Below are 27,022 nucleotides of genomic sequence, written 5' to 3'. Positions count from 1 at the left end.
GTAAGTTGTAACAGCGCAGTTCACGTCTGCAACAGCTATATTCACCTGATCATAAGCTAGATGCATTTGTTCTTGCTTGGCTGTAATTTCTTCTCTAGTTCTGGGCACTGTGACTGGTGCAATTATTTTCGGAACTACAGTAGTTTTCTTAGCTTCCTTTTTAATCTAATTGTTATAGCAGAAATAAAAGTTTCAGTTACATATGGTCTTGAAAAATATTTGAACAAAAATACTGTGGATGGGAACACAGAAGGAGAATTAAAGGGTTACATCCTTGTGCACTGCAGACAGCTCTCTATTATGTGTGTATTAGTAGTAATTGTTACACCTTGATACCTATTTAAGTAAAAGTAATATTTTTTAAAAAGTTAATATGCATTTCAGGAGTCAGACAGTCCATTCCAAAAGTCAGTCTAAAATTATGGGCATCTCATTAATGAAAACAATTAGGAGAGAAAGACAGGGTGGTGTAACATAGTCTAATTAATGAGAGTTCTAAAGATTTGTAAGTGGAATCAATCATAGAAAGAAATGAGCTGGAAATGTATAGTTAGTATTTGCTCAGGGAAACAAAAGGTTTGCAAAGACTAGAGGATAACAAGACAAACATGGTCATTACAGTGCCAATCACCTTTTCATGGCTTATGCTCACACGTTCCTGTTTGGTTGCAATTCCTTCTTTACTTTTTGATATTAAGACTGGAGCTTTAGGTTTATCAGTGGTAATCACCACCTTTGGTACAGAAGGTTTCACATCTTCCCTTCTTATCTAGTTTTATAGTGAAGAAAAATAATAGCAATCAATTATGTCTGTCACCAAAATTTTTCAGGAAAGCAGGTCAGGATTTCAGATTATATATCAATAAGAGAAAAACACCACCTCTGAAATGAGATAACTCCTCTGTACAGATCAAACGGTAGCCCTATCTTATATGCTAGCTGAACTACGTCCATTCAAAGTCACTAATACATCACATTAATCTATATGTGAATTAAAGAATCTTTCCACTTCTGAGTTAATTGAAATACATGAGTGCTGTTTTGTAGAGACAGTTGATTTAAAAACACGAGTTACTGATTCAATTTACTTCCATCAGTTGATGGAACAATTCCATTAATTACTTCAATGAAAAATGATTCCAGAATTTGATCTATCCAATGCACTGTTTTCACGTAAATATGAGCTTCATTAAATCAAGCTCCAGATATAAATATTATCGTATGCTGATAATTATCTTCACAATTTATCTTCATAAATCTACCCTCAGATGAAAAGCAAAGGTAGTAAATCATCATTCAGCATTTCTGAGAAATGCTAGCAACAAAAGCCATATTGCTTATGGAAACCACAGGAAAGGAGGCTACATTATTTCCTTGTAGACAGATCCACTATGAATTCAGCAGATTTGTACCTCTAATGCTGGACCTATGTCAGGAATAAGTCACTTTATAACATTTTAATTTTATAATCTCATCTTCATAAAAAAGCAAAGGGAAGAAGCACAGGACATCTGATGAAGAATGAAGTATTTATAAGGTTATTAGAATATAAAAATGAGTTAAACATCTATATCAGATTTACTCACTTGCTCATGAGAAACATGCACTTGCTCATGTCGGACTGATATTTCTTCTCTAGCTGTTGATATTCTCTCTTGTTCTTTGGCTTTGTCTGTGGCAATTATTACTGTGGGTACTGGAGTTTTCTCTGGTTCTTTTCTTACCTGGATGTTTATAAATAAGGAAGTTTAAATTATGTATTGTTCAAAATATAAGGAATGTGATTTTCTGTAAGTTTGGGAAAGAGAATACAAGCAAAATGGATGAAAAACATTAAAATCTGATTTTCAAAATCTAGTACGAAAGCTAACAACATAAACAGCATTTCTATACACTTAGCATTAAAATAAAACACTGAAAAAAGGTTTGTTTTGCTACTGAAAAGCAGTAATAAAAGAAATGGGATCTGAGAAAAACTGTTCTGCATCATAATGAGTTTGGAAAAGTGAAGGATACTAAAACCAAGTTTTAGGTAAGTTTCATTTTGCCAGGAAGTTCTCATGTAACGTGATTTTCTGTTCAGGTGGATTTCTGTTTCTCAGTACTCTAAGTTACAGCTTCTTTCTTAGACATTCTAGCATATAGGTATGTAAATGTAACATTTATCTACAAAAGCTGGTCTTCCATTAAATCAAATTCATCTTACAAAATGCATTCTAAAATAACCTGTATCCCAGTCACCTCCTGGTATTTTCAAAACGGATTTCAATGCAGAATGAGTTTTTCCCACTTGTTCTGACCCACAGTGCTTCCAACAAACAAAGCAGGCTGCAAATAGCAAGCTTAGAAATAAAGTAAAAAAAAAAAAAAAAAAGAAAAGAAAAAATCTAAGAGATATTTCTTATGTCACTTCTAAAATGTAAACCAGCATGAAACATAAACAATGGGGTTTTTCTAAGTTAAACTTTCAGAAGTTTAGATATCACATTCTGAAGTATTAACTGTGGAAATTAAATTTAAAAAAGAATGACATCACCAAGGAGGGGTGGGAGAATGATAGCAATGTAAACTGGAAGAGTGAACAGGGTATCAAATGAGAAGATAGTTTTTTCCAGATGTTCATATTTTTCATAGGTTGTCCTTCATACATTTGATTTTTTTAAAAAAACAAGATAGGGTATGAGAATTATGGGTAACATCTGTATTCACCTTTTCGCGAGAGATGTGTCTTTGTTCTTGTGAAGTAACAATTCCTTCTCTAGTTCTTGATATTACTGTTTGTTTTGTAGCTTTATCACTGGTAACTACTACCGTTGCCTCCTTTCTCATCTGATTTTTATAGTAACAAACAAACAAAAGACCAAAGCCTTAAAATTCAGTTTAACAAAGGAATCATGAAAAGAGAAGAAGGGAAAATAAGAAAGGAATGCAAATGAAGGAAAAACACCACAGAAGAGTTATTTTATCCCCAGTGGGAAAATATAAATGAGATATTAGAGGGAAAAGTTCATCAGTGTAAGAAAAATGTTAGAAAGTAACTGACACGGGAGAATTTAGGAACACATTCATAGATAGCATTCTTAAACTTAGAAAAAGTTTAAGAATAATTAGTTCAATCTCACTATGAAGAGAAGTGATGGCGTAAGTAATCCACAAACATTCCTTTAAAGTGAAGATGTTCTGTGTGAGTTATGCATGCTTTTGTGGTGACCAGTTTGTTAATCCCACATTAAATCAAGACTTGCTTGCATGTTGGATGAAGAAATAAAGGGGAAATTATAGAATGTCTGTGCTCTACTTCTACCTGCTCCTGAACAGGCTGAACATGGACTGCAGTCATAGCTGTCCTTTTAGCAGCTTGCTCTACAACACTTGGAGCTGGCTCTCTCACCATGGCTTGATCCACGGCAGCAACAACCGTAGCAACAGCTGCTGTTTTTTCACTGTCCCTTCTCACCTACATTAGTCACATCAAAAAACATTTTTTTCATATTGTGCATACACATAGAAGAAGCACAAAGCAGGTACACAGACAGAATGTTGCAGTCCAGCATTTAAACATTTGCAGCAGAACTCTCTCAACTACTTTTACACACAAGTCTTTAAAACATTTAGCTCATCTATTCAGCAGTAGTGCATCCACAGACAGAGCAAAACCAATATTCTTTCCAAAAATAGACTTTACCTCTTTAGCACCAGCTGCAACCTCACCAGCAGCGGCACCACTAATGGTAACTTGTTCTTGCAGACCATATCTTCCTTCCCATCTTTCTTCAGTTCTTACTTCAGTAGCACTTGTGGATACTCTGGTTTCCTTCATCTGGGCTTCAGTGGTTGCAGAATATCCTTCCTGCCTCCAAGGAGGAAGGACTTCAGCCCCAGGTGTCACTACCTGTGCTTTACGGATTGGTGATGGAGATTTCACTGGTCTAATAGGAGAGGTAGAAATTCTTCCAGCAGGAGAAACGGACCTAATGAAAATACATAGAATTCATGTAGTGTCATGACTATCCTATAAAGAACATTGGCCTGAACTTGAATTCTTTCCCCCTTTTGAAGAACTACAAAGCCCTGAAGATACGTTTTAAAAGGCTTGTTAGGTGTTCTATTTGAAAGTTACATCTACCTTAGTATATGCCTTAAATTTTTGTGTGTTTTGTTTGTTTTCATACTCATCTGTGTAACCTATCATTTCAGTAGCTCAGATTCCCAAATCGAAATAAAGGTAAACGTAAAAGTGCACTTCACACAAGTACATACATTTAAATACAAAAATATATAATTAGTCTCCAATTCCTCTGTCTTCATTCTCCTAATAATGATATAAAAGGCATTTTTCAATATACTTTCATAGGCTTTCTAACTTTTTTCTATTTTTGCAAGGAATTATGTTATGTTGCATTTCTCAGATAATGTTCATGAATATTGCACCACTGCAGCAATAGGTGGCAGCAGCATCACATTAAGATTTATTTTTCTGACGTAACGCAGTCTTAAAAATGGTTTGACTAGCATGGGAGAATGAGACTTCTAGTTCCATATGCACTCAAGATGGCACTACTGAATTAGTCGTTCATCTTGATATTGCTAGTTACTATCAATTCTTTTCTGTCTGTGCTGTAAGTTACTGTCAGTGGGCAAAACTCATCAGCACATCTAGTACTGGCAATTTAGTTGAGACTTTGCAGAGCTTGGACACGTTGCTTCCCTAATGCTTGTGCTTCAGAATGCTGGGACCGCAGGACTTAGAAAACTATTGCCTCTTTACCTTTCTGTCATCATGAAACTACCAGGATCTTCTAGACCACAGGCCCTGCTCTTCAAATTACTCACTTTCCCTTGCAAAATCCTTTCCATATCAGAGCTGAATTTCATTTTTCGTAATGACTTGTACCCTATCTACATTTCAAACATTTTTTCCTGCAGTCATTACAAGCACATACATAAAGCATGGGTGGTGACACTGGCCCAGGCAGCCCAGAGAAGTCATGGAAGAACCATTCCTGGAGGCATTCAAGGCCAGGTTTGATGGGGACCTGGGCAGTCTGACTGGATGGTTAGCAATCCTGCCCACAGCAGGGAATTTGAACTGGGTGAGCAGTAAGGTCCATTGGCTACCCAAGCCATTCTGTGATTCAATGACTAACCTGTGTTCACCATTTTCAAATATTCTTCCATTCTGTTTGCCACCCATCAAAGTCATTTTTCTTTTCTCTGTTTGTATAAAATAATCATAAAGGGGGAACTGCTCTGTTGCTTTCTTCTATTTCATCATGCACTTGGAGCTTTGAGTGCTATTTCGATTGTATATAAAACAATCAAATGGGATTTATTGTGTAAAGAATTTTCTTCCATATGAGATAGAAAATTTACAAAAGAGAGTCACACACTTCTTTTTCAGCAGTGGCAAATATAGTATATTACATTTCAGAATCAGAATAAATTCATGGTACCAAGTCAGTGCATTCTTCCATTTTATACTATGGTCTCATTCTGCAGTATTAAAGCTGTATATGGAAGTGATTAAAAAGTGATATTGTTTGAAAGATGTTTACCTTACTGGTGAGGGTGTTGGTGCTCTGACATGTCTTACAGGTGATGGTGATTGTCTTACAGGTGATGGTGACTGCTGTCGTGCCATTTGAGCTTTTGCAGTAATTACTGGTGGAGTTGGTGATTTTGATGTAGGTCTAGGAGGCATTCGTGGAGGTGCTTTGTGTGGGAGCTGTTGGGCTGTTGCACCTTCTATGACCATTTCAACACTTGTAAGTGATCTGGCATCAAAGTGGGCTTCAATTTTCTGCAATGAAACCAAGAAAATAAGTCTGAGATACTGCACACTTAATCATCCACACTGAAGTTTTACATTGCTTGTTTTTGAAAAATATACCTTTTCAATTCTGGCTTGTCTTGTTTGTGAAATCTGAGCAGTCGAAACAATTGTTTTTGTCTTTTTAGCAGGAACAGCTTCTTCTTCGCCTTTTGAAAGAGAAAATATAGTCAGGAAAATATGCCCATAAACATGCAATTGCAGAAATAAATGAGTACTCAATCTATATACAAATGTATATAAACAATAGAGAAAGAGTGAAGCAGCCAAATAATTTTCCTGCAACATCTGTACACAAACAATTGTGAAAACAATTGAAATAAGGTTTATCTTTTCTGCATTACTATGTCATTAGAATTGAATTAGTAAGTAAATATAAAAACATTTATTTTTGATTGGAGTCCTCGATCAAGTCCTAGATCCTCAATGGCTAAACATCTGATCTGGAAGTCTGACCGAGGTGCAACCCAGTAGAAACTTCTTTGGGTAGAATGGTTTACTGCTACAGTTCTCTGCTAAGCACAGTCTTCATTCTTACCAAGCTAACTTACAAGACCACATACATTTACATAGTCCAATATATGTATTTTATCAAAGTCAGCTTACAAATATAACCTTAAGAAATACTGAACAAATTAAGAATAACAGAAACCATTCCACACTTGTTTCTGTCTACTGTATTCTCAGTTTAAAAAAGACTCATGGTGAATCAGGGTTTTTTTTTAAATTTCAAACAAAACCTTTGGCAAATTTCACTGGAGATAATGATTTTTCACAGGAAGTTAATAACTCTTTTAAGAGTTAGAATACCATTGATATGACTTTGATGTAGTGGTATATATTGTATCTTTACAACAGTGCATACTCTTATTTTTATGGCTTGTAAATCTAGTTCCATTACCTTGAATCAGCAGTTCAGCTGTTGAAGTAGCACGTCCCACATTATTTGTGGCATTTACTGAATAAGTGCCGGAGTCTTCAGGATATGCTTCTGCAATTATTAGGCTGTAAAGGTCTCCTTCTTGTAAAATTTGAAAATCGGGGGAGCTTTGGATTTCGACTCCATCCCGATAAAACTTCACCACAGGTGTAGGGATTCCAGTCACTCTCACGTCAAGTCGAACTTGACTTCCCTGCCTTGCAGTCATGCTCTGTAGTCGTTGTGAAAAGTTTGGTGGTGCAGTTCCAGCTGCAATTTTATTGAAAAGTAGAAAAGTAATAAGAAGAATTGTTAAACAGAATTGTTAGGGCTAGATATTTTCTTTAATAGTAACTCTAAGTGAGTTATCAAGCTAAATATTATTGAGATTTCCTTTCTGCAGTACTCTATCCTTCTTTAATGATTGGTTTGACTGTAGCCAGTGTGACAGATCAGATGAGTAGCAGTATGTACAGAGATAGGCCAGAAATTTTTAACTGTGAATAAAAGTTTACGAAATGAAGATTATATGTTAAAGTGTGAAGGATGTTACTAGTAATTATTCGTGAGTATAAAGCAGCCTAGACTTCAGCTTATATGAGAATATTCATTATTATTATTCATTTCTTTGTTAATCACGTACTCCAAATTTAAACCTTTTCAACACCTGTGACACTTCTGCTATTGCTCCCTTTCTCACATTACTACTAGAGAGAAACACTTATTGAGTTGCCAAGTACCTGTAACAAGTAGCTCAGCAGTACTAGTTGCTTGCCCAGATCCATTGGTGGCTTGTATGGTATATCTTCCACTGTTTGCTTCTGTCACGGAGGGGATCACTAGTTTAGCGCGGCCATCACTAAACGAGATCTGCACTCCGGGCAGAGTTGCAGCAGAGAGAACCTGGCCATCCCGATACCAGCTCACCTCAGGAACTGGGAAACCTAGAGAAAACAAATAGAAGACAAAACGATTTTTGTTTGATACGCACTTCCACGTCAGATGCCATTTTCTCAGTCTGTCCCTCTGCTGCCATCTATCACATGGCAACAAAGTGTAACAGAATAGTTAGGTTCAACGTCTACTGCCATACCACCACCATCTACCTCTGACATCCTTAGCCAACAGAATAAAATAGGAGGCAGAACTTTCAGAGAAGCTCTTGTACTTGATCATGTATACATGGCTGAAGTGGAGAATAATGTCATAGGCCTAGATTTATGATTATTTCCAGTAACATAGTGATAAAAGAACTCCTTGTTCGAAGTGAGTTTAAAACACGGTATTTTAAAGAACAATAGTATAAGCACAGTAGCAACTGCACTTAGGAAATTGCTTGAATAAACAATGGATTGTACTATTTGGCAGCATATATGAAAATTATGAGGAGGATGAATTGATGCAAGATGATTGTTATTTATTTGCTAGTGTCTAAGTAGTAATGTTTATTGCTAGCAAAATTATCCAATCTAATAGGAGACAAAATAAATTAGATCCTCTAGTCAGCTACGATCAGCTGATCTGTTGTAGTTCAAATATAACTTTATTTTGTTGTCAGGGTCAAAAACATGATTCTTCTGGTCAGAAGAGCTCCATCTATGTCTGTGTTTGCTTCTTTTCAGCTTGAAGTGGTGATCTTATGTTCCTGACGGAAACTCTCTTCCCAGTATTCAACTTGGTCAACTTTATTGAGAAACCAAAACACTTTTGATAAACTAGCAATTTTATTTATTTATTTTTTAAAGAGCTACTCAAGGGGAGCAGCTACTATAAAGAGACTGTTCCAGAGCAAAATCTTTTCTTGATCTGGAACATCATTTCTCCAAAATTAAAATCTGGGCACATTTACTTCATGAACTTCCTTGCTTAAGTGAACACTACAAATTGACTCAGGAATGAAAGACTGCAATTATTACTGCTGCTCTAATTTTCCCATTTCCACTTTCTGTTGTTTGGAAATCTCTAGGAGCACAGAACTTAGATTCCTTTATGGATAGATCCTCTTAAAAATGTATTATTTTGGGTTTTCATGTGTCAGGATAATGACTGCTTGAGAATAAAATGAAAGAGAAGCTGAGATATATATTTAGAAGCTTTTACTCAGTGTTTGTAGTCACACCAGATGGTTAGGAAAGTTTCAGGTTTTACTCATAACTGAAAAGCTAAGTACATATGTAGAATACAAACACTGAGAGAATTAGGTTAGTATTAAAAGAGTTTAGAAGTGTAAAAGGTAAAAGTAGACTTAAGCATTGCTAATTTCACCAGTGGAAGTTATTAAATAGCCGTGATGGAGATAGTATAATGCGATTTTGAACTACAAGTACAGGACAATTTGGGCATTATCACTGTAAACATAGCCTCTCCAGCAGATCTCACTGATTTGATCCATAGATGTGCATCCTAAACTTCTGCATATCACTTTCAATGCATCCTAAGCTAGGCAACTGAGAATCACATAGTCAATAGTGAATTGCTTGAAATGTTGCCAGCATCGTTTATTTTCTTCATCCAGTGTTATATGATGATAAGTGAACACAGAGATTTGTGCACTAGGTTGAACAAGGCATACATTAAAAAAAAAAAAAAAAAAGAGGCTATTTTGACGTCTCAAATTGTTATGTTCAAGAGATTTAAAGTTAGAAGTCATTTGAATAATCTGAACACAAGTACCATGCCATAAAGCTAGGAACTAAATTATATAATTTTCTTCAGATTATCGCTATTAAAGAGAGATTTACTTTTATACATGACTTAAATTGTAACTACTGAAAAATTATTTTTCATTTGAAAATTACTCAACTTTTTTGAGCTTTATTGCCAAAAAGAAGAATATGAATCTGAGGTTTCTGAAGTTAGCGTTTAAGAAATTGAATTCTACTAAATTGTCCTGGCAATGATGTAAATGTTGGGACCTGCCAATCTATGCAAAAATCTATGATTCTTTCAACAATATGTAGAGTGTAAAGTCTGGCTTCCATTGGGTAATACATCAAAAATTCACTTATGTGAAAACATAAAGATGGGCACAGTTCTAACACCAGCAGCACTGCAAACCTTCTAATCAGTGATGTGCTATCTCATGTCCTCTCAGTCATTGCTCACCCACTAGCGCTACCACTTGATTATTTACCACCTGCTTTAGAATTTACTGCTTTTGAATCATGCTTATCAAATGATCTGAGTTTTCTGAGTGTACAGGGAGATATTGGGTATTTTTATCAACTATCAGAGCTTCACATCATACCACTTGATACACAATCTGACATAATATCGTTCATTTTTTTCCAGTTACAGGCTGCAAAATTGCATCACAAGTGGTTGCTGAGATCATGTCGGTACCCCTAAATAAAGTGAGCTTTTCATATTCAAATGGCAGCTCTGTATTAATATTTGTATATAAAGGGCAGTGTTCTCAGAGATAAACAGAAAGTTTGAGTTTCAATTTCAAAACCATTAATGATTTATGGAAAAAAAAAAAAAACTATATAGCAGAAATAAAGCTTTGTAGTCCATTATTTATGCAATTAGATCAAGAAATAAAGCTTTCATTTTTTTATCTATTAGAAAAACTAAAACACTGTCAGATCTGTCAGTCTTGATGGATTTCTGGGGTGTAGGAAAGATATTTCAGAGTCTTGCAATGTGAGGTGAATAAAAGCTGACAGGATATATTCTCACATAATATCTGGTATTAAACTACACCATATTTATCATAATTTTAAATAGGTAGAAAAACCTTCTAAAAGTAGGCAATCAAGTTCCCTTCCTAAGAACTTACTGGTATTCACATAAATGAAATGAGCTGAAATCACACATTGAGAAGTAGCACTAGCAATCTTACTAAGTCTGGTGGCAAATATCTATCTGTAAGGGTCAGTGAATTTGTTTGAAATTAAATTTTCAACTGAAAATTGAAATGCATAGACAACAAGGCAATTAACTGAAGAACAGAGAGTCAAATAGAAGAATATGACAAGAAAAATTTTTATGGATGTAGTCTACAGAAATAGAGGTGTTCAAATGTCTTCTGTGAACTAGAGCTCACCAAAATGTCCAAGTGATGAACCACAGTGGACCGCAGATGTCAGTGCTTTATAGATGGACAGATCATGTGTTTGCACCTGTCACAGAGCATCTGGGTAGTTCTAGACTCAGAAGAATTTTTTATGGTATGTGGCTTATCATATTGTTAATGCCTCTAAGACGGTATAATTCCCTCAGCAAGAACATGTGCCATTTCTCCTTAGTCACTGCTGAGGTCAGAGACACACTTAGAACAGGGTGTTGGTTCTATGAAACCTTGTCTCAGGGTTTACATGTTGAGGGTTTTGGTTTTTGCCACATTTTAGGGTATTTTGTGAGTAGAATGGTAAAATAAAATATCTTTTAAAATGAGGTGACACCTTTAAATTTCAGCAACAACTGTGAAGTTCTATTCATCCAGCCTTGTATTACAATCATGATAACCATATGCTTCTACTATCTGGCTAATGAGATGGACAACATGCACCTAGATGTCATGATTTTAATTTTGGAGTTCTGGCAGGGATTAAGTAAACTCAAGGACACACAGAGAGAAATGCGGCTTAGCCAGAAAAAAAAACGGCTTAGCATCACGTCAGTGAAAAGCTGGCTTCACTTTTGTACCTGGGCTCCTCATTCCATCTCACTATTATCCAAACAAGATTACCCTTTCTGCACTGATATGAGGGTCTCTAATTAGCACAGTATGCATTTTTATCTACATACCAGCTGTTTTCCCTATTTTTGATGATTGTAACATACATGAGAACTTAACACCAATCTCATTGGCAGGATGATTGGCGATTTCCTCGGAGCCATCTTAACTTTATGCAGAATGTTTGTGAAAACCTGGCAGCACCTCACAGAGCTGACCACCACAGCTTGAATTCTGATCATTCTGCACATTCAGTTTTCAACATTATCCATTCAGATTATGAGCTACACAAAGTGCTTTCATTTGTTTTCCATAGCACAGATGTTACCAGTAACAACAAAAAATAAATCTTGCAAGAATAAATCAAAACCTTACCACTAATATGAGCCTCAAAGGTTGCGGCACTACCCTCCAGTGCCACAACACTTTGTAACGGCTGCGTAAATGTTGGTGCTTTCGTCGTCATCTTTACAGGCACTCTGAAAACAACAAGAACATGATCAGAAATTACTGGTCATTTTGTTACTATGCACACATCCTTCTTGTTGGTTTTTAGGAATATCTGTAATTACTCGTAATTATTCATTCCTAGTTTTAAATCACATTGACCTAGTGAAATGAGAAGAATGTAGGTTTTGACAAGGTTGTGTAGCGAGTTAATCTTAGGGCGCACTTAATTGAGTTGGATGTGAAACATATTTAGTACAGCTATGAATTGGCATTACAAATATGCAGCAGGAGAAAAAGTTCCACTTGACTCACTGCATGACCTTGTACAGGTCATCTAGCCTCTATTTTTCCATTAATCTCCTTTACCTAAAGAGAAAACAATCTCTGTATAAAAGTTCTTTGGAAGGATCTGAAAATATTGTGGTATTGCAAATCATTTGCATTCTCCATTCGGAAGATAACTAGGTCAGTAAACAGCAATTAAAATGTGAAGGTCTCCTATCTGTTTTAATAATCAAAAGTTGCCAGGAGGCTCTCTTTTAAAGGCAATCTGCAAGTAAGGAATAATTTCATTTTACACAGAATCATACTGGCATTATATAGATGCAGATAAAATTCTGTTCTTTCTTAGAGAGTATCTCAGTGGAATTTTGAATATGGGGAGACAACCACCTTCGAAATGTGAGCTAGGGTATAAGGTAGCCACTGACACTGATGGTTTGAACAACTGCAGACCCATGTGAAATCAGAAAGAAAAATAGTTTGTCTTCTCTTATGCAGCAAGATCCTACTTTGAAATAGCACACTGTCAATAAAAAGGCTTCTGTATTAGAAGTATTTTACATTTGCTTGAAACTATTTAGGTAGTGATGTTGAATTTAAACTCAAGGTTTTAAATATGCGGCTTTTAAAAACTTAGCTAGTATCTTCTTAATAGTGTCATTCATATAGTAAATTAAAGCTACAGTTTTTTCCTCATAAAAAAAAATACTTCCCATGAGCATATCACGGTCTACTAACAAAAAGTTAATTTCATAACCCTTTCAAACTCATTTCTCTTACACAAATTTCTGGTGCTCACTTTGGCTTTAGAACTTGATTATACGTCAGTTCCAGACTTAAAAACTAATGAGAAGGTGAAGTGCCTTTCACAATTAGTTAAATTTACCCCACCTTTCAAAGGTGTGGAAATTCTTCAGGAAGACTTCTCTCACTGAAATTCATGTCTGATCTGATCATAAAAAAGTGAAGGGGTAGAATGAGATATTCTGCAGGGATTTTGAGCTGCTTTTTATTGCCTTTATCTGGACATTGTTCAAGCTTGGAAGAGGAACAGCCTTTTAACATACTTTACAGTTTCATGGGGGAAAATATCAAATTTCATCCTAAAACAGCATCAGTTCTCTGAATGGCATTTGAAGAAAAATTCCTCTCACGTGTAATTCACTGAGATCTACTTCGGTTGTTGGTTTTAATGCTCAGATAATATACATGAAAATAATCTTACAAGTATTTAAACATTGTGAAATATTATAATTTTCAGACATCGGAATAGATTATTAATCATTCAATTAAGTATAATTTTCATTGAGTTCATATAAAATTCATGTATTTCATTTGTCTAGGCAAATTTTGGTGTTGAAGATCTGATCTTATAAGGCTTTTCTGTATAATTAGGATTGAAAGTATGCATCTGAAATGTCATGTTCCAGAAATAACCTTCCTGGCTATGAATGACAACAGACAAGTGTCCCAGAGCTGCCATGTAATTGATACCTTAGCAGTTGATTCCCTTAAAAAGTCATCAGCGCTTAGCTGATACCACATGCATTTTATCAGAGCTATTCTTGGAGCTTCTCAGTTTATCTCTTGGTACCATAACCTTGAACACTCCCCAACAGAAAGGAGTTTTTAAGTTAAGCAGATATTTCCATGCCTTCTTCAAATCTTCACTTATATCAACTTTAACAACAATTATACTGCAATAACTCTTTACTGAATGTTATCATAACTTAACCCCTGAAATTTTAAGACAATCCTGTACGAGTTTATGTGCTCCATGCCCATACTCTGAAATCTATACCTCATGCGAGTAAACATATATAATAGAGAGCAGATCAAGCTTATTGACTAATAGAACATCAGCTACACTAGGAGAAATACATTACTAACCTGAGATCTCAAAGTGCCTGTAGGAGTGGGCTAAGCCCAACGAAATCTTCTTGAACGACGTCCTTATCCAGAGTAAGATTTTTTTAGACAATCCCAGCATGAGAATTGATGAGCCTCTAACCATAAAAACAAAACTACACAGTCTTGACAGTGTAGTTTTGTTTTTTGCAATCCCTACACCCGAGGCGAGGCGGGGAATGCACGACTGCTCAGAAGTGCTAACATAGTTGTTTTACTTTATATACCCCAGCTCTGCTGACAAGGTCTACATCATCAGGCCAGTTCTGATTGGTTTCCTGAAAGAAAGTATCTTGTGAGAGGGGATCCACTGTGTAACCATACACCACCTGTTGGTTTGATTGGCAATGCTAATTTTGGAAGCACAAAAGGGATTCACTGAGGAAACAGCATCTGTTCCAAAGATTTGGGTCTATAATTCAGTTTGGTTTGCAGTGCACAGTTTAAAAGCCACAGCAGATTTCTGAAGTCATAAGCACAAGAGGAAAAAAGCAATAAATAAGAATTTTGGCAGAGGGCATGGACAAGTCGGTAGTAGTCATATCATTAAGATTTAACCTTATTTTCTTTCCCTATAAAATATCCAAGAAGCTACCAAATGCATCTGTCAATCACCAGACTAAATAAGTAAGCTGATCTCAGACATGTGGCCACATGCTATTAGAATATACTATGAATTATATCTTTTTCCATAAGTATGAAATGCAAAATTGTATTTGATAATATGTGGATTTGACTCTGATTTTTAAAATTTCATTTATGATTTTTCAGTTGGATGTGCCAAGCATTCAAGCTTAAACAATAGTAGGCAGAGTGCAGAAATACGAAATTTGTGAACATAAATGAACAAAACCTAACTGTCTGCAATTGCTTCATAAGTAAATTTTAAGTCTAACAGCTTTTCTGTGGTGGTTTTGTGCAGAGTGCAGATTTAATCATCCATAGCATATTAGTTAGCAAGCTTCCACTGGCCCATATTTTTCAGTCCAACCAGCTAATTGCACTATTAATTGTCTCGGAAACAGCAATTAATTAGAAAACTGTTACCTATAAGTGGAATGGGAGCTGTATCGCCACAGCCTTACATTTGCTTCCCTATGAAAATGAAATGCATCTAACTTACATTTAACAAACTCTTTAAGAACAGAACTGGCTCGTAAGACTATTCATGTGCTTAAACCAAACTTTTACTATATTGGTAAGCAGAGCTTCAATGTGCTGTCACCAAGATCTGCATTGAAAAAGATCCCTCCAGCACATAGGAGAGCCATTCTTGTCACAGGTTTGCTGCTGCTAAGGGAGGGAGGAGCCCAGCAGCTTCATAGCACCCATCTCCTCCCTCAGCCAAAAGGCTTCAGGAGTGCAAAACGTCACATGCAAGTGAAAGATCAACTCAGGAAGGCAATATAAAGAGGATATCTAGAAAAATAAACAGACTGGAGTTTTGTAATATCATCTGCGCTTAGGCCTGAAAACAGCCTGAAGAAAACTTTCAGCCTGATCTCCAGAAACTGCTAAGAGGAGATACCACTATAGTTCCTGCAAGGGGTATTATACTACAGTTCACAGAACGGAAAGAAACCAGAAAGGACATGCTGCTGTGGCCTCTCTGCCCTTTAGTTTATCCATCTCATAAAGTCAACTTTACAGCTAATTCTTGGCATGCAGCAGCAGCAACTGCAACAGAAACTGAAACCGCCTTCTACACTGGTACCATCTAAACCCCCCACAGAGTTTGAAAGTCAGAGCACTATGCCTCATATTTGACTTTTTGGTGCAAATGGATGTCAGATAACCTAATCTCTCTGTGTAAGACTTAGTATGATAACGAGCACATTCATTAGCAAGGAAGACAAGTTGGCTACAGAATGTCTGAAGAAATCTGTGTAAAGGGTATCTCACTTCTGATTCTAAACAGAGACTCGTTAAAATAGCAGATGGTAATTTTATCCTGTACTTGAACACTCAAATATTCAGTGAAAAATTAGCTCAGAGAAAGAATACTGGCTGATAACTGCCAGTTTAATAACGAAAAACAGCCAGCTTATTGAAGATAAACAGTGAGAATGTTTAGGAAATTGTGATAATTTTTAAATGAAAGAGATATGAAAATTGTCAGTTTTGAAGATGAGAAGGCAAAAAGTTCAATTTTTGCAATTTCAATCAAGTCAGTAATTGCTAATAGATATTAAAAAACATTGCAATGCATTCAAATATATGAACCAAATATTTTGTATTTTTAAAAAGCTCCTTCCCATTTTTCTCAAAGAAATTTTATACATGTTTTAATCAATATTAAAATTATTTGCATCCTAATAAAAGTTTGTATTTTCATAACGTTTTTTTTGGCCCATCCAAGTGTGATTTCTGCATGTTTAGTGTCATATCTACAATACATCTGCAAGTGGAAAGATGAAATCAGTCTTAATGTTGCATAGCAAAGACATTGATGGTAAGAACATAGCAATATTTCTTTACTCACAGTTGAGGCAAAAGCCAAGTAGAGACTTTTTTTCAGGAAGACAGAGAAATGAGGATTATTAATAAATTTCAGCATTTGCTTAAGTTGGCTACAATTTGAAGTATAAATTATATTGCCAATGCTACTGCAGAATATGCATCACACTATAAGCTAAAAATACATTTGAGGAATAATAAATAATCTTCAACATAATTGATCAAAGATTATTGTTCTAAACAGAAATCAATAATTCTTTTGACTTGATGAATGGAATAATTATTTGAGTAGGCATGCACGAAGATACCTTGAAAATCGTGACTTTAACTGTCAGAGCTAAGAAACAATATCATTCTTTCTAGAATATTGAAAGCTTCCAATTGCTGCTCAGGCAAGTTTTCACTATATGTTTTTTGAAGTGGAAATTTGTGGTTTTTTTCTTTTTTTCTTTTTTTTTTTTTTCCATGTAAATCATATGATTTTTTTTTTATTATTTCTTAAACAGCAATTTTAATAGCTGTTACTACCTACCATTGCATCCTTGGAATTATCTAAGGAGAAGACATATAGATGTTGCTTTAGATTTAGTTTTTCACAAGTTTTCCTTCCATGGTATTATATATATATTTACATACGCAGAACAAGGAAGGAATATAAAAAAAATATTTAACATCTCCCCTTAGTATACAGGGTCTTCTTAACAAGACCTATGAACTTGAGTAAAAAAATATATGCACTAATGATTCCATTTCTTTTCACAAAACATTAATTAAAACTATAATACTGGGGAAAATGACAACTAGCATGAAGACGGTTCTTAGAATTTGATACATACATATGCTTTGTGAAAATTCTTGCAACTTTTAGCAAATTCCTGGGCATCAAGGATTTATAAAAAGAAAGGGAAAAAAACTTATCAAACTTACCATGCTTCATAACTGATACATTCCTGAGAATCATTTCAATGATTAACTGCGCTTCTCACTCCAAAATAAGGTTGCCAGGCTTTGTGTTTGTTTAGAATCAAAACTTTTAACATGTCCTCTAGGGTGCTACATGCTTTTTTTCAAAAGTTCTGATATGTACTCAGTCACTCCTCTGACGGTGACTACAGTAACAATATTTTCTGTGAAAAGTCTGGAAAAGAACGCGTGTACTGGTGTAATGCTATAAAAATGTAATTGTATAAAATTTACTTCATGTTTGATATTGGTCTGTTTCATTAAAAAAAATGTGAGAGAGACTATGTAAAGGAAAGGAGCGCAAACCTCAGTCCTCAGGTACCTATATTTATGCGCACATGTACATGGTCTTGTGACTCTTTCACGGGCAGGATGCCACTGACTTTTCTGTAAAGTCACACAAGTGATTTATGTGATCAGGTGAAGACACATAAGTGATACATTTTTTTTTTTTTTTCTTGTTTCCTCTTTAGGCTTGTGCTTTAATTTGGAGAGAAATCTAAGTTTCTATCAGCCAAATTGCACTTTGTGGGAAACTTGTTTAATGCTTTGGTGTTAGGCCTGGAAGGAAGTCTGTAAAGACTTCCCTCCCTGTTTTGTACAAATGACATCTACTTGGATGAAGCACAAAGATGCTGTGCTGCTTATACCCTGGTATGCTTCCTTTGTTAAGTGCAAGTGCATTGCTGTGGTATACAAATCCAGCGTAGGACTGATAAACATTTATGAAAAAGAACGACAAACTGTTTCATAACAGGCAGTGGAAGGAAATATACACTCACTTGTATTGTACAAGCCAGAAGTCTGAGTAGCATAAATCATTTGCAAGCTAGGACTTAGAAAATCTGAATCAGAAGCTGAAGAGCAGATAGTCCCAAATCTAACTAGTTATTCTGTTAGTTGTGGTGCCAAGTAGCCAGACGAAAGAGGTGTTTTTCCCAACCAGTTTTTCCAATCCTGCGAGTGGATGGCATTTCAAATGTCCTCATTTTTTGCAAGGAGCTTTGCAATGAGCTGAAAAAGACACCTTGAAGCAAAACTTTCACCTTGCCCTACAATCCAAAAAACTCAATTTCTCTTCAGGTTTTCTCTATACCATGAAAAGATGCTGCAGGTCATGAGTAATTTTACAACTGTGAAATCTCTGGTTAAACAAAGTTTGAAACTAGTTCCACTCTTCTAGACTACAGTGACACACATCAGCTTGAAATGGACTGCTTTATCACTGTAATCCAATCCTGAAAACAGAAGACATTTAGCTAAAGAATTCTCCATTATACTGCTTTATGAGAGAATGCCTGGTCCCTGAAAACATCCATGATACAAAGCAAGAATTAGACAAAGACTGTAACACTTAGTTACCATTTCTTTTGATGCACAGTCCCTCCGGGAAACGCCAAAGCATTTTCTTAGGAATAAGGTAATGAACACAACATTTAATTTGCAGGAATATTTATAAGCAATATATGAAAGCCATATTTATTTCTGAATTCTCCATGCAAGCTAGAGGGAAGAGCTGATGCCGTTGATTGTAATACTAAAAAATGGTTGGTGCTGATGAGTCTGCAATTTAAAAGGGCTCAATTCTCTCTTTTCCCATTGTTTTATTCTGGTCTAACAAACCAGAAAAAAAAAAAAATAAAACACAGACCACTGCTTAATAACTGCTGGGCATTACTGAGTTTTATTAATAATGATTTATAGAGAAATCAAATATAAATTTCAACCTAGATACACATCAAATAGCTCTCAAAGATTCATTTTCTCATCACACAGGGACATAGCAAACAAGATGAATCCCCTCATTAATCAGGTGCAGTTCATCTTCTGATCCTTGGCAGTAGGCTGAAGTAAACCAGGAACATGTTCCAGACTGAAGCTAACATCTGGTGGTCTCACAAGCTCAAGATACACTCCTTGAAGCCATAGTTTCTCTTTAAACCTTTTATTTAAAAAACAAACAAACAGTTTATATTGTCTGTGTTTTAAACTGTGGCAGCTGCAACATTCCCTTTCATAAGCAGCATTGTAGTGGTTGATACAGATTCTTGGTCTTGAGATGATACCAAATTAAAGATCAAGTACAGAGTGACTACATACAGAACATAAATTATCCTTTATCTTACTAACAATAAGAAATAATCGGACGGTACTTATGGTATAAGAAACAGGAGAATAATGAAAAAAAGAAATCTAATCTTTCTATGCAGTCTCCATGTTTTAATCATGTGCAATATGCTGAGTTCTGTATCAGCATCAAGTAAAATTAATGCAATTTTATATTTGATTCCACTGCTTTGGAATACTTGTCATCTCACAGTGATACAGAGATACAAAAAAAAACAAAATAAAACTTGTGAATCAATGCTTAATCAGCTGATTTTTCTGGAAAATTAAATCATGACTACTAGAGGATTTTGTGCATGTATCCGTTTATTTCATTTAATAAATTCAAATAACAGTGAGCAATATTCTGCAATATGAGAGAATTAGTGTGTGTTTATATATACATATATGTATATAGAAAATATCAGCTGCCTTACTTAATCAACTTGCTTTTGCAGAGAAAGCAATACCTGGCTTTTGCAAAACATTCATTAGTGTTGTGCAGATGTTAAAAAGAAAGTTTGTTATGACAAATACTTTTGTCCCTCAAAAAGAAAATGTCAACATGCTAAAAATGATTGTATTCTCAGGTCATGTCAAGAACTTACTGCATAACCAAAGGAAAAATATCTGAACTTCTGGAATAGTTTGTACCTTTAAATTGTTCATTTGTAAGTTAATATTGAGATTAAGATACCTAGATTAACAAAACAATCACTGAACTAAATACCCCGTTCCACATAAATTTCATTTGCTATCATACTATAAAGTCTTTAACAAAATTTAATACCACCGGGTGCAGATAAATGCAAAAGTGTAGAAGCAGCCACATCACGTGCTTTACATTATGCAAAAATTCAAAGGATCAGAAAGAGTGTTATATGAGTGCTTTGAAAATTAAGGTTACTGCAGCTATTTAAGTATTACAAGATGTAACACACCTTACTGGGAGATGTCTAGGGACTGGCATTTGGCCTCTCACACAACACATGTCCTGGGCTTGTACAAGTTCAGCTGTGGTGACATTCCTTTTTGTTGAGAAGTACCCATTTTCCCATTCTGATTTAGCCTGAGTTACAGTGGAAATTTCTGGGTTTTTATTTTTCTCTGAAATGAGACAAACACATCCAAAATTGCAAATTAAGCTTTCATTTATTACAGCAACATGCTTTAAAGCATACCCTTGGCCAAGGTGAATCACCTATCACTGTTACTGTAGCAGAACAGTGTGCCTTTCCAACTTCATTGCTGGCAAAACAGATATACTTCCCAGTATCAGCAAGGGCTACATTTCTTTTTAAGAGGTAGTAGTTATCTCCTAATTTCTCAGTCTGTAAAACAATAGAATGCACATAGGAGATTATTAGGAGCATAAAGCAAAATATATTATCTTTCTCTGAGAAACATTTCAAGAACATTAGAACATACACTGACGTCTCCAGCAACTACTTGGATATCATCCTTGCTCCAGTAGACATGTGGTTTGGGCTTTCCATGTATAGTGCAATGCAGGATTAAATCTTCTCCTTCTTGAAGAGTTGTGTGTCCAAATTTTTGTATGAAATTTGGCTGTTTTCCTTGTACTGAAAAAAAATGATGCACTGTATTTTAAATGGCACCACTAAAACAGATGAAGAAATATCTGTTTTAATAGTTAGAATATTTACAACATTGCAAGACTGGAACAAGCAGATTTATTTATCTATATAATATAAAGTTTGCTGAAACACATGAAGACTAAACATCTAATAATTTCATGCATCAACATAGTGATATTAGTTCCATGTTAATGTCAAGGAATCATGTTTGTTGTACAGGTAGTAGGTAACTATATGTTGATTGTTGTGCTTCAGTAAAGAGCAGAAGATAAATATTCCACATAAATTTAAAGGAACAAAGTTAAGATAGTTAACCCTTGTATTTAGTGCACTATTGTACATCGCATCCTTTCTTCTTTTGATTTACACTATTTCAAAACGAAAAGTAACATCTCACAAAAGCACCCAGCATCTGAATCCAAAATATGACGACTGAGCTAGATATTTTTGCAAAATATCAGTGTGGGGAGTGAAACATTTTCACTCCCTTGTATTAACAAAGCTATTGCTTAGATAAGCTGCTTTACATCATTCCCATACTGTAGGTCTGAGGCCACAACATAGAACAGAAGTGTATAAATTTCACTCTCATACTCTTGCTAATCTTAAGTCTGTATTAACGAGTGCCAGCTCTGTTCTCAGCTGTTGAAAGCTAGTACGCAAAAGCTGCCACCATAATTTCATTGCATGCACCTGAAGTAGAATTTTTGAATCTGCAGCTTTATTTCAACAGGAGAATCAACCAATCTCAAAAAAAAAAAAAAAAAAAAAAAAAAAAAAAAAAATCAGATCTGAATGGAAGCATGACAATGATCAATCAGATATTATTTTGATTTTGGATCAGTAGTCAGCAGAACATAAAAATTAGAATGACCAATTTCTGGGCAACAAAGGGAAAAGTACATGCAGAGAAAACTATTAAGTGGCCTATAACTCTTAGAAAAACACGCTATAGAACTCAACAGTGCAGCAATCTGATGTAAAATGATGTGATCATACTCTGCTAACAACTTTCAAAAAGGAACATATAATGTTTCACCAACAGTTTTCCCATTATATCATGATTAGATGTCAGAATCACGGAATCATGAGGGTTGGACAAAACCTCTAAGACCATCTAGGCCAACCATCAATCTATCAGCATCATGCCCACTTTTTCCTGCATCACAAAAAGAAATAGTTGAGGCTACTGAAAACCCATTCTGATTGCTTCAGGTAAGAAAAATGTTTATGATCTGAATATCCTTATCCACAACTCCACTGTCCTTGAATATCATGGTGTAAACTCATTAAAGAGAATCTGTCTTGTAATTTTTAAAGGCATAGCTCCTCTAAGTCACAAAAGAAACACGGACACACAGTATACTAACTTAACCTGGCAAAGTCTCCAGAGAAAGGTCCAGAAATAGGCATACCTTACCAGTCATTTGAGAGGAAGTCACTTTCTCCATTGCAGTTCCATCCACATCTGATTCAAACACAATCAGAGGAATGCCTCAGCCTCCCTTAGCCTACTAACTCATACGAGGCCCACAATCAGACTGTTTCTTTTGAAAAATGAAAAGAATTAGCCCCTTCCCCTTAAAATTTATACATGTTGTGTAAGTACCCTTTCATACAGTTCCACTTCTAGTCAGACAATCTTGTTCAACTCTTTCTTAATAAGTTCTTGTATATAAAAGAAGGAGGAAGTGAGGTTAGGTTAGTAATGTGCTTCATTAGAGTATTTATGTTGCAAGGCTAAAGAGATATCTAAGTCTGCTTTTTAAGAGAAGAGTCAGAAAGATTTTCATATTCTGGTATCTTGACATAACTGTAGGTTCAAAACTGTGACTGTGATTAGAGAAGCTCAGTAGTGTAAAATAAGAAAGCATCAAAACCAGAACAAAAACTAGCCAAATGTACTTTCTGCTTCTACATAACATTTAAAAGAAGGAGAAAGTAAAGTATGTGCTACTTGAAATATAAAGGAAAAAAAAAAAAAAAAGTCTAGCTTTGAAATTATTGCTGAAATTCACTGGCTTAAGGATGTCCTTCTCCAGCCAACAAAATTGAGCATGGGTGTTTGTTTTAACACTACATCATAGCAATGATCAACTAGAAGGATATAACATCAATACAGTTTCCTCATCTGGGAAGTCTTCCAGACTATCAAATCGAATTTCATTAAGCAATGCATTCAAGAAGTCCATTAAGATCAACTACCTTCCACACCTTGTTCAGTACATTAGCTACAGAAAAACATATCAAAATATGTCTTTTTTTAAAAGAAGAAAATGAATACGGAAATTACAAACTTCAATCACAAGTCTCATTTCATGAGTTATTGAACCATGATTCAGAATAAAAGAAAAAAACAGAATTGTATTGATTTAAAAAGTGTATTTCTGCAAAGGGTGAAGTCTGAAATGCTAGTTCCAGCCTTCCTACTATAGGACAGGGAGATTCACCACACATTGCTGTCTTGCTCCAAAGGTGACTCTCCTCCAACCCAAAGGTCAAATATATCTCTTAACTTTGCTCTCTTTCCATTTAAAGACCAAACAATGAACATTCTAGCATTGAACTTCTTGCAATTTTCAAGATGAAGCACCTATACATTAAAACTAAGATGAAACTTTGAGTCTAGCTCTACAGAACACAGACCAAGGGCAACTCGTCCTGGCCCTAGCCTTATGTTAATGATTAATTTAAAAGCCAGATTCTGGCAGAGGCAAGGGAGAAGGAAGCTGTATCTCTGCTTTCACTCCTGTTTAGGGTTTCTTTTTTTTTTTTTTCCCCTTGGGACTTACACTTAGTCTTAAGTGAAGGCAAAAGTGTTTCAAAAAAGTGATCTGAATGGCCTATAAAGTTAGAAAAGCAGAAAACAAATCAAAACAACATATGAGTACTTTTAATTTCTGAATTAAATTAAATTTCTGGCTTCTGGAAGAATCACAGCTCTCAGTAAAAGTATAGGACTGAAGGCCAGCCATCACTTAGTTTTTTTTCAAACAGAAAGTGAATGTTATGAATAAGATTGTCAAGCAGTGGCAGCTCTTCAGCATAAAAAAAAAATCTTAGTATTCATAGAGGAGGCATTTTATGTTTGTTCTTAACACACTTCCTAATATAATGGTTATGCAATTCAGCTTGCTCATACAGGTTCCTTGCTTTATGTTTGCAACAAACAAAGAGATAAAGTCACAAAGACATAAGAACACTAAGCTGAATTTTACTTTTTGGAAAATTGAAAGATTGAAAATCATATTAATTATTAAAAATAGCTTTACTGTGAAATAGCACACTTTTGGAAAAGAGTTGATTTTTATACCTGGGTGATCGGATCAACATTTTCAGGAGATGACTGAACTCAAAGTTGTTTATTTGGGGTTTAGTCAAATATTTTGTTCCCCCATTTGTTCACTACCTCTTATTATCTTCCCTCTCTCATTGCTATGAGGTTATATTCCCTTCTGAACGTCTCCTGTTTCGAAGTCACAGGAATTTTAATAAAGTTACAGTCACTGAGCCAAAATATCTAAATGTCAGTCTTCAATTTCATCGACCCCTGCAAGTTCAAGTATGTATTCTGCTCACAGCCTGCTGCCTGGTAAACGACTTATTTACTTTATCTTGCATAATTTACTGAAAAGAAATATTTCTTCTCTCTAAATTTTCCATATCAACATAGACATAACATGAAAGCTGTAAATCAATGATGTAGGAAAAAAGCATTCAGCTTTTGCCACAATTGTTTTTACTGTACTTGCACAAGTGCTAAAGTTAAAGAGAGACTTAATTTTCATTTAAACATTTATAAGTGGAACCTTTTACTGATGCTTTTGTCAAAGGTTAAATCAAATTACATAATAAATAACATCCATGTCTGTTCATATTATGATTTGTTATATGTAGACAAGTTTTTATTTTGGATTTACCACTTACTAAAGGAGAATTCTATTTGACTGGTGTGTGTGTGTGTGTGTGAGAGAGAGAGAGAGAGCACGCATGTTTTGAGTATTTCCTCATCTTGATTGATTCTTTTTGAAATAAGGGCATTAAAACTTTTGAAAAGCTCATTTCATAAAATACTGTCTTTCTTGCCCTATATTAATGCATTACATAATTGTCAGAAATATTTAGACTTGTACTTTTATAAGACGACAAAATTATCACAAGCATCTGCTTTAGAAAGTGGATGTATTTGAAGGCCTCAGGTCTCATTTTGAAAAATATTTGCAAGCTTTGTCTAAGATACACTAAATGCTACTTATACAAATTCTGACAATTCTATGCCAAATTTCTGTAGTGCACATTATCACAACTCTATTGCAACTTTAATCTGTGGAGATAATCTGCTGAAATGAGACAAATTTAAGTCTGATATATGACAGCGCAGTCATGAATATTACCATTGTATACTAAGAATCTTTATCCTATAAATGGAAAGAAAAAAAAAAAGATGAGAAAATGTCATTGGAAAAAGCACATTTTATGTTTAAAATAAATTTCAGCATCCTCCTCCCTCCCCACCATAGAGGATGTGTTGATATGAGCACTGTGTGTATTGAGACAAGCAGTAGCTATAAAACTGTTTTCAGCATTTCAGAATGCCAACATATTTAAAACACAAAAATGGACCTCTGATTCTAGAAAATCCTTGTAACTTTTGTTTTTAATCTCAGCTTCATTAGGATAAAGGAAAACAAGCACATAACACAGGTATTAAGAAACAAGCAATATATCAAATGTTACATAAAAGTAGTTTGGTACAGGTGGTGAAAGAATCAGTGTAGGAAAATAAATTTCATTGTCTTAGCATGTGAGAACAAAGTTCAGTGCATTCAGTACATACTTATTTTGTGAATAGCCAGTACATTAGTGATATGCTAATATAGATGATACACAGCGTTATCCAGTCTATTCTTGCAATAGGTGGCCTGTTACCTTGCACATGGAGAATAGCACTTGATGATATAGTGCCACTAGAATTTTTAGCCCGAGCAACATAGAGGCCAGCATCATTATCACACACCTTCTGAATGAATAAAGTATGCTTTGTCTCCTTTTGGGAAAGCTTTAAGTGCTCATCAGCAGTCACTTTCTGGCCTTTCTTGTACCTGAAGCAGAGAGTCAGTTTTCAAGTCAGATTTATGTCACTGTATGCTAAGCAGAGCTTTCCAAATTCAGAAAACCTTACAACACAAAATTAGCAGCAAGGAACTTCACAGCTGTGCTTTCAGTCCTCATCTTTAAAGTTATATCTAAATATTTAAATTCTTCAAATTGCTGCATAAGACTTTCTTACCTCTGGAGAATGTGGCTTTGAAAATGGTTTTGCATGGACAAGTCACCCAGTTATCTCATTGCAGTACTCAAGAGTATAGCATGAAGGCCTGTACTCTTAATTTTACTAGTAAAGTCAATCCTCATTCAGTTTGGAGGAAACAGGATCTTAAGATGCACAAGCAATATAGAAATTGCCAAACATCTGTGTTCAGTAGAAAGAACAGGCAAGAACCTTTTTCTCCACCACAGACCACTCACACTTTTGTAGTTCACATCAGGCAGAGCAGGTATCCTATTCTAAAACTTCAGAGTCTGTAAGCATGTATGGTTTTGCCTACTGATATACAATTTGGAAGTGAAAGAAAATTCTGGCTCTTTTTAGCTGGTGGCATTTCAGCATAACCTAACCCAAACATAGGTGTGATTTCCAAAGGGTATATCCAACAAAATGTTGACACTGGTACCAAATACATGATTTCAGTATTACCATACTGAATTTTTAAATTATAAACATATCACTTATCTATTTTAATAATTTTCTAATTTGCTTTCTGTGG

At 35.1% G+C, this 27,022-nt stretch overlaps 2 protein-coding genes across 17 annotated transcripts in view; both read right to left on the bottom strand.

The window, feature by feature from the left end:
* The window catches only part of LOC100546807 (titin), a 240,299-nt gene extending 226,027 nt beyond the window's left edge, over positions 1-14,272 (bottom strand). For all 10 annotated transcript variants that reach the window (XM_085228569.1, XM_085228575.1, XM_085228578.1 and 7 more), the window contains exons 1-12: positions 14,053-14,272; positions 11,806-11,909; positions 7,490-7,693; positions 6,732-7,019; positions 5,891-5,979; positions 5,556-5,800; positions 3,686-3,971; positions 3,305-3,457; positions 2,710-2,829; positions 1,587-1,724; positions 632-769; positions 46-165 (exon numbers count right to left, since the gene is read on the bottom strand). In XM_085228569.1, coding sequence (XP_085084695.1) covers positions 46-165; positions 632-769; positions 1,587-1,724; positions 2,710-2,829; positions 3,305-3,457; positions 3,686-3,971; positions 5,556-5,800; positions 5,891-5,979; positions 6,732-7,019; positions 7,490-7,693; positions 11,806-11,896 — 1,872 coding nt within the window. In that variant the 5' untranslated portion in view covers positions 11,897-11,909; positions 14,053-14,272. The remainder of the gene's footprint in view (positions 1-45; positions 166-631; positions 770-1,586; positions 1,725-2,709; positions 2,830-3,304; positions 3,458-3,685; positions 3,972-5,555; positions 5,801-5,890; positions 5,980-6,731; positions 7,020-7,489; positions 7,694-11,805; positions 11,910-14,052) is intronic.
* A 4,875-nt stretch (positions 14,273-19,147) lies between these two features.
* CCDC141 (coiled-coil domain containing 141) overlaps positions 19,148-27,022 on the bottom strand; it is a 57,582-nt gene continuing 49,707 nt past the window's right edge. For 3 of the 7 annotated variants that reach the window (XM_010713546.4, XM_010713545.4, XM_010713549.4), the window contains 5 exons: positions 26,124-26,296; positions 21,025-21,179; positions 20,798-20,927; positions 20,538-20,703; positions 19,148-19,432 (listed from right to left, as the gene is read on the bottom strand). In XM_010713546.4, coding sequence (XP_010711848.2) covers positions 19,300-19,432; positions 20,538-20,703; positions 20,798-20,927; positions 21,025-21,179; positions 26,124-26,296 — 757 coding nt within the window. In that variant the 3' untranslated portion in view covers positions 19,148-19,299. Of the gene's footprint in view, positions 19,433-20,537; positions 20,704-20,797; positions 20,928-21,024; positions 21,180-22,609; positions 26,297-27,022 lie in introns of those variants that run through there. The other 4 variants (XM_010713550.4, XM_010713547.3, XM_085227874.1 and 1 more) reach the window with 4 other exon arrangements.

This window comes from Meleagris gallopavo, chromosome 7 (genome assembly GCF_905368555.1).
Source record: "Meleagris gallopavo chromosome 7, MGAL_WU_HG_1.1, whole genome shotgun sequence".
Taxonomy (NCBI): domain Eukaryota; kingdom Metazoa; phylum Chordata; class Aves; order Galliformes; family Phasianidae; genus Meleagris; species Meleagris gallopavo.
Note: the sequence above shows the minus strand (reverse complement) of the source record. Positions and strands in the feature narration are given on the sequence as shown.